Raw genomic sequence first — 10,988 nt, forward strand, 5'->3', positions numbered from 1 at the left:
ACAATACTGACATGCTTCATCATTATGTCAGACATAATATTGTGTTTTACGTACATACCTGTCCATTCACTTTTTAAATGTGATATATATATACATATGAATGTAAAGCGCATTGAGCATATTTTAGAAAATGGAAATGCCCAGCATAAATGCTATTTAAAATTATTATTATTAATATTATTCATATTGTTTTGAGACCAACTATCTTTCATTAAATTGTTGATATTTTCAGATAAGGCGAAGGATGTTGCTCAATCAGGATACCCTTTCTCATTCACCAAAGAGTAGAAAAAGGGCACTAGAAAGAATGGATGAGCAGTAATGAACATGTCTTTGCCAGCTACGATCCAAGCTCTGTCATTTAATAATTCTAATGGCAACCTGTCCAACTCCAAGCCAATCACCTGTACAAATGACCACTTCTTGTTTCCTCTGTTGTATTTTTTTTCTGTATTATTATGACATTGTCCAAGATGTCTACTTGTCTAAAACGACCACTTTCGACCTAAGCAATGGGTGGCCGTCTTGGACAATTTTGACTGTAATAGCTCTGTCAAAGTCAAATGCCTCACTAAATAATTATACGAGTATAAATCACTCTTGGTCCTCTAAGTGTAGAATACACATTAGCATGAGAGCAGGCCATTTAGAAAAAATAGGAAGATGGATAGATAGAAACAACAAATAAAAAGGATAGATAGAAGAAGGACTTATCTGTGGCGCTCTCCAGTCATCCACCAAAGAGAAAAAGAAAAACGAACAGACACGATACATTAGTATTAACACTACAGAAGCACATCTAAGATGTTCCTGTGTCATATTTCATCACTGAAGGTGTCGTATCCTCTACCTGGGTACACTCAATCTACCCCCTGCCTCAACGCATGGGGGAGTTTGTGAATTTGAGTACATAGAAGTACATCCACACGGTAATGGCCATTTAGTGCTCAGCAAAAGGCAGACAGATAAAAACAAAAAGACGGAAAGAAAAAAAAAAGACCTAAAAGTGGCACTTTCCAACACATTGAGAAGAGGAAAAGAAAAAAAAAAAGACCTACCAGTGGCACCTTCCAACACACTGAGGGGAAAAGAAAAAGGTTACCTTTTGAAACATTCCCTTCAAGTGCAAGCTTCAGCGGGTGAATCCACTCTGACGGGCAGCAGTTACGGGAAACGTGCAGAGTCCTCCACGTGTATTGACCTCTGCGTTCACTTGCGTCCTCACAATCCTCATCATAATTCTTAGCACCCACAGATGTCTCTGTGTCCGTCAGTGACTTCTCAAAGCCGACTTCTTTGGACCAGTTTTTAGCATCTTTATTCGGCAAACACACAGCAGGATGTGAGTTCTTATCAGACGCACGGGTTACTATACTTGGCTCATGAAAATGACTAGAGTCAGCAGCTTGGGGTGGTCCTGAAGTTGTAATGTGTGTAGGGCTAGGAGAAACTTCTTGCGTGACTTGAGGGAAGGACCGCTGGAAGGAGTTACTGCCTTGCAAAGTTACGTCCTGCTCAGATCCACTGCTCTGCGATTTGTCATTGTTAAGGGTTTCTAAATTGGAAATATCACAAACCTGCTGAAAGCTCTGAGCTTGTGACCATGAGAGAAAGTCTCTGGCAGGTGCACTTTGTTGTTGGAGGGAAGAAGTAGGTGCTTTTTGCTGTTCGCACAAGAAGGCAGGTGCACTTCCCTCTTGGTAACCTAAGAACGAACCACTGAGGGAAATGTCTTCAGTTCGAACGGTTTCTTTGAACACAAGGGGTAAATCTTTCACTTGAATTTCATAAGGGCTGGAGGTGTGATGTGTTGGAGAGCTGTGTCTGTGCTTATATACAGGTGCTTTAGTAAGGCTGTTGTCACAGACCATATCATGAGAAATTGATGCATCAGTGTCTATTGTTGTTCGCAGACCATCTGGGGTCGAAGATCGACTAATACTGGAGATTTCATGTGAGCTTGGCGATCCAACAGTGAAAGAAGATTTGCTGTTCTGTCTTTTTCGGGAAACAAAGTTTTGATGATCCTTTGCACTAATAGGTGGCTCTTGGAATGGTAAAGGAACATCTCCATGAATGGAAGTTTGACTAGATGGTAAAACAACATGTGCATTCCCAGTAAGTTCAACATCCCGAATTGGCAACTGCTGTGGCTGTGAAGATGAGTGTGAGATTGTTTCTGTCTGGAGAGAGGAAGTAGTCTGTGCTTGCTGAGAGGCAACTGTTGGGTCTGGCTCATGCACTGGAGGGTGTGTGGGAAAACTGGCATCAAAACTCTGGGGAACTAAAATTGGGTGCTGGGATTTTTCTCCTTCAATGACACTTTTTTCCTTTGAGCAGTAAGGATGAACTACGGCCTCCTTCGGCTTAAAGTTATGCACCTGTTCCGATGACGATTTAGCAGGAGACAGTCTTGGAGAAACTGCTGATGTAAGGGAAGTCGATCGCTGTGACAATGACCCTTTTGATTTTTTTTCTTCAGGACTGACTAGCGACAAATAACAGACGGTGAAATCTTGACAGTGAGGAGACACTATCAGACTGGCATACTCATCAAGGGATGTAATCTTCCTGCTTCCATCCTCTAAAATGTCAACATTTGTTTTGTCTGCCAATTTCACCCATGCAATTTCCTTGACTGTTGCATACAGAGACTGCAAACATAAACAAAGTAAACTGTAAAGACACTGGATGAAGCCATAAAAGATTGTTATCGTAAAGTCTCAAATTTATGTGCGAACATAATGTTGACAGCCCACACAAATTAATTAACATGGTCCTAGACCTTAAGAACAACTCTTAACAAATCATGACACTGTCACTTGCAAACATGTAATGTACTACTTTCACCCTCAAGCCCAACCTCCGAACAAAATAGCATTTTGGATTTGTAGACACCACTACTCGCTTACTTTTGTTGGCACTGGAAAACATAACATGGTCAAATATAGGAAGGTCCTAGTAATCCTATCTGTTTTAGTTTTAGTACAGGTTTTATGTCGCACGCAACTGCATAAGGTCATATGAGTACCAGAAGATTAGAGGTGTCACAAGAGAGCAACAAACATAAAAAAGAAGGGGAGATAAGGACAATAGATGTCTGACAGGAAAGAAGCAAACCACACCAGAACACCCGCCAACCACCCACGATCCTATCCACAAATGAACAACAATACTGACATGCTTCATCATTATGTCAGCTATAAGTCTACCCCAACAAGAAAGAGGTTTACAGTACAAAATTAAAGAAAAAAAAACCCAAAACTGAAACACTCTTTTTTTTCAAGACTAAAGTTAAATACGTAGGCACCTTCAAAAGCAAGCTCCTCTAAAATCTAAGAAAGAAAATCTTTCTTGAGTGGCTCCCGACCTACTAAAATTTTTGAAAAAGTTATGTTATTTTATATCATAAGGTAGAGGTACCACTACCAAACAATAATAAAAAAGGAATGACTCAGTGTTTACATTTCTAGCAGACAAAAGTCCTAAAAGTAAAACTTACAATTAAATCTGCCTTGTGTATTAATTCCTTGCACAGATAAGGTCTCTCTGCAAACCTGTTCCTGAAATCTAAAGCTTGCAGTACTTTCGTCCGGTGTTCACTTGTCACAAACCTAGTCCTCTTCTGACATTTGGAACCTGAAATTTTCAATATACACGAAAAAAAAATTAATACTACTTTTACAAAGGAGAATATAATATAGAAGTTCAATATCAGAGTAAATTTCTATACTGCGCTCATTATTTACCTCTAGTTATACAGTTAAACCTCTCATAATACCCCCCCCCTCTGACAATGTATATAAACTAGCACCTATTTAAACATAGTATTTATATGCCTTCACACTGTTTGAGTTGTACATTCCTTATTTAACTAATGTAAATTTGCCCTGCCATACTACTGCCAGCAAACTGATCGCCAGAGGTACACACTACACACAACACTCACTGGTTGGCTACTTGATAATTAATCTTTCTCCCATGAGAAAGACATAGGGATAGAGAGAGAGAGGAGACTTGGCTCTGAATACATGTACATGTATATATTTATTACCAACAAAAATACACTTTTCTGATTTCAAACATAGATCACACAACAGAATCATGTCCCTTGACTTTGGGCAGTCGAGTAAACAGAGGAACCCCACTGAGCGCCAGCCCCACTGTTTTGCGAACTTCATGCTCATCCCGAGGGTGGCAGTATAACAAAGTTTGACTGTTTATCAAATTTAATGCTTTCTGTAAAAACAGTATGTCATAAATTACATTTAAAAAAGAGATTGATTCTCACATCTCACAGTATTGTATTCATGACAATTAAGAGACACACTTGTTTTGTTTTCTTCTCACAATGCTCAGATCATTCAACATTCTGGAATTTTTGTCACACAAAATGTAAACAAAGAGGCCTGCAATCCAAAAATGACATATACTTAAAGGAAGACGGGGGTCAGCCATCCCAGATAATATTGATACAATTTTCCGAATGATGTAATTTTTATTTTTTGCAGAAAAACATCCTTTGACCTCTCTTCTATCGGGTCACAATGAAAAACACCCTAAATTACCTAAAAGGGCGTCTGAAAAGTGCATATTTGTACTGAAAATCCTTTTAAAAATTCCAATTTTTTCTGTTTTTCTCAAAATCTGCTTCTTGACATAATGTGACCTTGGCGCCAGGAGTTTTCAAAATCTACTGAAGCTAGTTCAGAAGCTTCAAATTTGGCATACAAGTGCTTTAAGATCTATTCTGGGGATCTATGTGCGGAAATTGGGAAATAATGGTCACTTGTGGAAATATTCAAATTTTTTGTTACATATAGCCCAAAATTTCGTCAACGACTCTCGGGGGTCCATTGACTTTGAGCTCACTTTTTTATTTTTAAAGATAGGTCAAAATCCTCACATAGATCCACAGTCCATAGATTTGCACTTGGGTGCCAAATTTCAGGCTTCAGTGTCAATATTTTCTATGAAATTCTTCTGCACTACGATGGCCACCGCAGAGACCCATTTTTTAGGAAAAATTAACAAAATCATCCGTACTACATCGTAAGTCATTCGGTTACACATTTTTTTCCGGGAGTGTACGTCTCCTTAAGAGATGATCTCCATCAAGATTGTATTGGCTTCCATTGCTAAAAAAAGACAAACAATAAATAGGCCTACAAAAGAAACTGGTTGGATACCGACAAGCTAAAAGAAAAAAAAAAGTGGAGATATACATGTGAGGTGAAAACAGGTGCTCGTCAAAACAATGAAATCAAAGAAAAAGGCGTTCTTCTGGGCCAGGCGTTGGGCAATTTTTTTCCGATTTTTTTTTTTCAGCAACACCTTTTAAGCCTACGATAGAGTGTGTAGGAAAGGACTACTCTTAAAACTGCAGAACATGGGAATCAAGGGAAACATGTACTCCTGGATTAAATCATTCCTTACAGATAGACTCATCCAGACCCAGATGGATGAAACCCTATCTTCAAAAGCAGTACTGGAGGAAGGACTCCTACAGGGATCTTCTATCAGCTGTACCTTATTCCTTGTCTTCCTCAATGATGTTTCAGATGTTCTCAAAACAGAAAAAGCCCTTTTTGCTGATGACCTGGTCCTTTGGCACACTGGAAACTCGACAACAATAAGCAGACGAAGACTACAAGATGATCTAAATTCCCTAGGAACCTATTGCCGTTTATGGAAGATGAAAGTAAATTGCGAAAAAACTGTCTACTCTGTTTTTACAAGAAGCTATAACCTTGCAAATGCAGAAATCCCTCTAAAAATAGATGGTACCAACTTGAAAAAGGAGAACAACCCAGTCTATCTTGGAGTACAACTTGACAGAAAGCTCAACCTGAAACAACACACCAACAACCTTAGGAAGAAGGCTATGAAGAGATTTAATCTCATCAAACGACTAGCCAGTACCAACTGGGGATCAGACAAGAATACCTTGAGAGGCCTCTATTTAGGATATACCAGAGCTGTTTTTGATTATAATTCTTGTTCTACAAAACATTTGCAGTAAAACTACTAAGAACTCAAAGGACACCATCCAATACCATGCTCTTCGTCTTATCTCTGGCGGAATGAGATCCTCACCGACTGCGGCCTGTGAAATCCACACAAATATTGAGCCATTAGAAACTCAAAGAAAACGGGCAGCTTTAGAAGTATATGAAAGATCTAAAAGGCTAGAAAATAACCATCCTAATAGAGTCCTTGTTGACAATTGGAAACCTAATCAAAGACTAAAAAATACATATTCTGTACTTGACACTGTTCTCAATCTCCAAGAAAAACATCACCTCCCTGAAAGACGAGAATCCCTGGAAAGAGTTCCCTCAACCCTCCCACCACATTTCACCATAGCAAAGCCAGAAATTAGGATAACACTTTTGGACAAGAGCAATAAAAACACATATCCTGTAGCACTAAAACATTCTTCCCTTGAAACAATTGATTCCTATCCACCAACATAGATCCACTCATACACTGATGGATCTGCCTTTAAGGCAACAATCAGCGCTGGATATGGGTCAGAGATCAACTTGCCCAGTGGGTTAAAAAAAGAAGTCTTTAATTCCAGCGGGTCTTTCTGCTCCAATTTCATTGCCGAACAACAGGCTATCATCAACACAGCAAACTACATAAACTACTTGTTTGACACTAACCCACTTGCTACCACAGACATCGTTATCTTTACAGACAGCCTTTCAACACTAGAGACACTTGAGAGTGGGACTGATGTGAACAAAGATATATTGCACTTGATATAAGTCTACATAACTTGATAAGTAGGCACCACATCAGAGTAGTCCTACAATGGATTCCTGCCCACACTGGGATACCGGGAAATGAAAGAGCTGATGCTCTGGCAAAGAAAGGAGCTAGCCTCCCTCAGCCTGAAATTCCTACGAATTACACCACCTGCTGCCAAATGATCAAGTCAAACCTCAAGGAAGAGTGGATTCATATGAATGATTGGGCCACAGGTACGACAGGAAGGAGGATGTATGGCCACATGAATAAACCACTGGTCAAAGATCCAATCAATGAGTTGAGGAGGGGAGATCAATCCATAATCTTCCAACTTAGAACACAACATGTACCCCTCAACCAACATCTCAACCGAATTGGAGTAAAGCAGTCTGCTGCCTGTCCACTATGTGACTACCCCTCAGAGACAGTTCAGTGGAACATCATCTGTTCTTCTGTAGAAAACTAACTGATTTAAGGGGATGTTTTCTTCCCAAGTTACCCCACACATCTAACTGCCTCTACTCCTCAAGACAACAATTAGAACAGACATGCAGCTATTACCGAATGGCATCATGCAGAAGAGTTAACGCTCAGATGCTACTGAATCGCTAACAGCAACACCTTTTATATATTATGTCAATTTAAAAACACATTTCAGTGTGGATGTTAGATCTGCTGAAAAATGTTCATCTAAGACACAAAAAATGTAAATTTTCAGTTCCCAGGCACACTCAAGCTTGGAAGTCGCTAGACTTTGGCGGCCATTTTCCCGTTAATTTTACATCTCATATCAGGTCACACTACCCACCTTCAATCGCAAATATCTCAGACTGGTATTTTTTTCGCCAAATGCAAGACAAATTAACAAGCTTTAATTTTACGTTGATATTGATAACCTGCCCAAAAATTGACAAGCATCTGAATCCACCAAGTCGTGATATTTCTCATGACACTACTAGCGGTCTGAGTACAAAACTAGAAACAAAGATAAAAATAACACAAAACGTTACGCTGAGACAAATCAATTACCTTTCGGAGCTCTTTTTTGTATTATCAATTTTATGCAAAGCACTCCTCTCCACACAATGTAACCAGAGCAATTCAATAATAATAATAATAATAAATAGCATTTATACTGCGCATTTCCATTTCCTAAAAGATGCTCAATGCGCATTACAATGAAAAAGACATCACATCTTAAAAATTAATCGACACAAATGTGTACGTAAAACAAAGTATTATACATATAATATAAATGAATATGTGTAAAATTTTATACCAGAAAAACAGTCTCGCAGTGAGGTTGAAAATGTGTTAACTAAAAATATTCAATGCAATATAAATTCACGAACAGTCAAAATACAGTTGAAACGTGAGTAACTAGAAACATTCATTAAAACATTAATTCTATACAGATAGAAAAACATTTCCGCTCTCTCTCTCTCTCTCTCTGTCTGTCTCTCTCTCTCTCTCCCTCCCTCTCCCTCTCTCTTTCCCTCTCTCGCTATCTCTCTCTTTTCTCTCTCTATCTCTCTTTTTTTCTCTCTCTCATTCTCACTCGCTATTTCTTCAGTCTCACAGTCTGGCATACACATGCATATATATCATAGTACATCATTATGACAGGTATGCTTTTGTGAATAAAAAATGCTTCGTTCAGCTGATTTTTGAAAATGGAAATTGTTGGGGCAGATCTTATTTTATATGGGATTTCGTTCCATACCTGGGGACCAAAGAACAAAAAGGAACGCTCGCTGTATGTTTTGTAGTTTTGTTTTGGAGTTTTAAGAATTAGATTGTCAGAGGCTGATCTAAGGGCTCTAGGTGGATTATATAATTCCAGGAATGTTTTAAGATAAAAAGGTGCACTATCATTTATACATTTAAAACAGAGAACGGCAGTTTTGTATTTAATCCTTTCTTTTATTGGCAGCCAGTGTAGTTCTATCAGAATTGGTGTTACGTGGGCTGATTTCTTTTGTTTCATTATCAATTTTGCTGCTTGATTTTGAAGTACTTGTAACTTTGATAGTTTTTCGGATGTCAAACCGGACAAAATAACATTACAGTAATCTAACTTTGATAAAATGAGTGTTGTTACAAGTGTCTTGGCTGCTGCTTTAGTTAAATAATTTCTTACACTGCCAATTTTCTTAAGCTGAAAGTAAATACTTTTGCTGAGCTGGCTTATTTGGGAGGACATAGACATATCATAATCCAACTGAACCCCTAGATTTTTAAGACTTCTTTTTGAACGAATGGTATGGTTATTAATATCAATTTGTAGCTCTGGGAGATTTTTAATGGCTTTTGTATTTCCACTCAACATTATTTCCGTCTTGTCATCATTTAGTTTCAATTTATTGCTGGTCATCCATATTTTTAAATCTCTAGATTTGTTCAGTAGAGTCGACTAAAAGTGGTATTTGATCGAAATCAATAGACTTATAATTCAACAGCAAGACAGGTGAATATCATTATATTATATGTGAGGCAGCGTGGTGAAATCAGGCGCTCGTCAAAATGATGGAAGTGGTAAAGAAACTGGCACTTTTCCACTAGTTTGGCATTTTAATTGAAATTTTGTGGGTTTTTTGGCTACAACAAGAAAAGATCAAAATGAAGACAACGAAGGTGGAAAAATTACATCAGAGGTCAGAGAACAGACAGGTATGCTGGGCCTGGACATGATCATGGAAAACTGCAGTTAAAGCAGAAGTGGGGTTGGGGGGCTACCATGCATCCTGCAGCAGTGGATGGAAAACGCTTGGAAAGATTTAAGAAAGAAAAAAAAAGAAAGAAAGAAAGAAGAAAGAAAGAAAGAAAGAAAGAACAGAAAAGTCGGACAATTGTAAAACGTTTTTAAAGTTCATACATCTACGGCCTACTATTAGATCTAGTAACTAGATCTAGATCTAGAGTCTAGATCTAGATCTAATCTATTATATTATGGCATGGCATGCATAGATCTAGCTCGCATGATGGCCAGTTACCTTTTAATGAAAGCCTGCTTTCAGAATGAGCCTTGTGATGCACCATAGTAGACCCACAGGGTGACAACTCCAGTCTGGAACCATCAGAATAACGTATTTCTGTGGCGTCATTGCTGTACAAAAACATCAAAACTGGAACTGCTACTGGGCTTGACATGACTGCGGATTTAAAGCAAAGAACGAGCTGCGCAGCGCTTTGGCTTTGGTTGATGTTCTCACCGGGGGGAAAACGTTCACAGTATTCCTGAATAGTCACATTTTAGTAACCAATTCTAAGGTGGGCTTATATTCATTGTAACATTGTCAGGTTCGACTGTCGGCGACATGAGATAACAAGTACTGTTCCTGGACGAAGAAATTGAAACAACCGATCAGGTAGGCATACCATGTCAGGAGTTGGGCGCGTATGCCGCCATGATGGCTTGCTTAGTGACAAGTTCCCGCAAGAACAGAAATCAGCCAATCGTCAAAGAAGAAAACGGTGTGGCAAACTTCTGATTACGTCGACATGTTTTTATGTCCTTAAATATATGACCCAAGCTATAAAGGCGAAAACATGGTTATTCGTAGTACCGCTCTGGCATGTGACACTAAAATCATACTCCATGTATATCATCTTATGTAAAGAGATGGGGCGCACTCACTATGACAATCTTTCAGTCGTGGTAAAAGCTACTGCAACAAACTGATAACTCAAAATACAAGTTGCACATGCACCCGTTGTTTTAAAAATTGTATCGAAATAAAAGAAATTGTGGGTTTAAACCAAGGCGCATATATTAACAATAAATGTTCTTAAGCACAGTAAAATTGTAATTGGGCTGATTCATCAATGTCATGCTCATAACTGTGCTTGAACTGCAAAAGGTAACTGCTGCTTTTTCTTTCCAAATCCTTAATTAATTATCGTTATTTTTTTACCTCTATTTATTTTGTATGTTTGTCACACTCATGTGACCTACTATTTCCGGGGTGCCTTCATAGTCGAAGCAAACGTTGTGCTGTTGAACTTAAGTTGAAGCTAGAGAGGTGAGCAGAGTAAGCCAGATTCCCTGTGAGGACTTCTCTGTTGACATCCACCGGCGCTCATAATACATGACCTATATTATGCAGTGCAAGCGCCGTAAAAACTCTACTAAAACAAAACAAACAAGGAGGGGTGATGAGTTTTGTAGTAGCTGTAGTAGTACAAGTAGGGCCTAGATATATGTGTGTGCGTATGTGTGTGTGTGTGTGTGT

At 38.7% G+C, this 10,988-nt stretch overlaps 1 protein-coding gene across 1 annotated transcript in view; it reads right to left on the bottom strand.

Moving 5' to 3' along the window:
• The window catches only part of LOC101848530 (uncharacterized protein C5orf34 homolog), a 25,801-nt gene extending 15,329 nt beyond the window's left edge, over positions 1–10,472 (bottom strand). Inside the window, exons 1-3 of the mRNA XM_005100174.3 lie at positions 9,750–10,472; positions 3,503–3,639; positions 1,103–2,654 (exon numbers count right to left, since the gene is read on the bottom strand). Coding sequence (XP_005100231.2) covers positions 1,103–2,654; positions 3,503–3,639; positions 9,750–9,906 — 1,846 coding nt within the window. The 5' untranslated portion in view covers positions 9,907–10,472. The remainder of the gene's footprint in view (positions 1–1,102; positions 2,655–3,502; positions 3,640–9,749) is intronic.
• Positions 10,473–10,988: the final 516 nt, after the last annotated feature.

The sequence above is a fragment of the Aplysia californica genome, unplaced genomic scaffold (assembly GCF_000002075.1).
Source record: "Aplysia californica isolate F4 #8 unplaced genomic scaffold, AplCal3.0 scaffold00238, whole genome shotgun sequence".
Taxonomy (NCBI): domain Eukaryota; kingdom Metazoa; phylum Mollusca; class Gastropoda; order Aplysiida; family Aplysiidae; genus Aplysia; species Aplysia californica.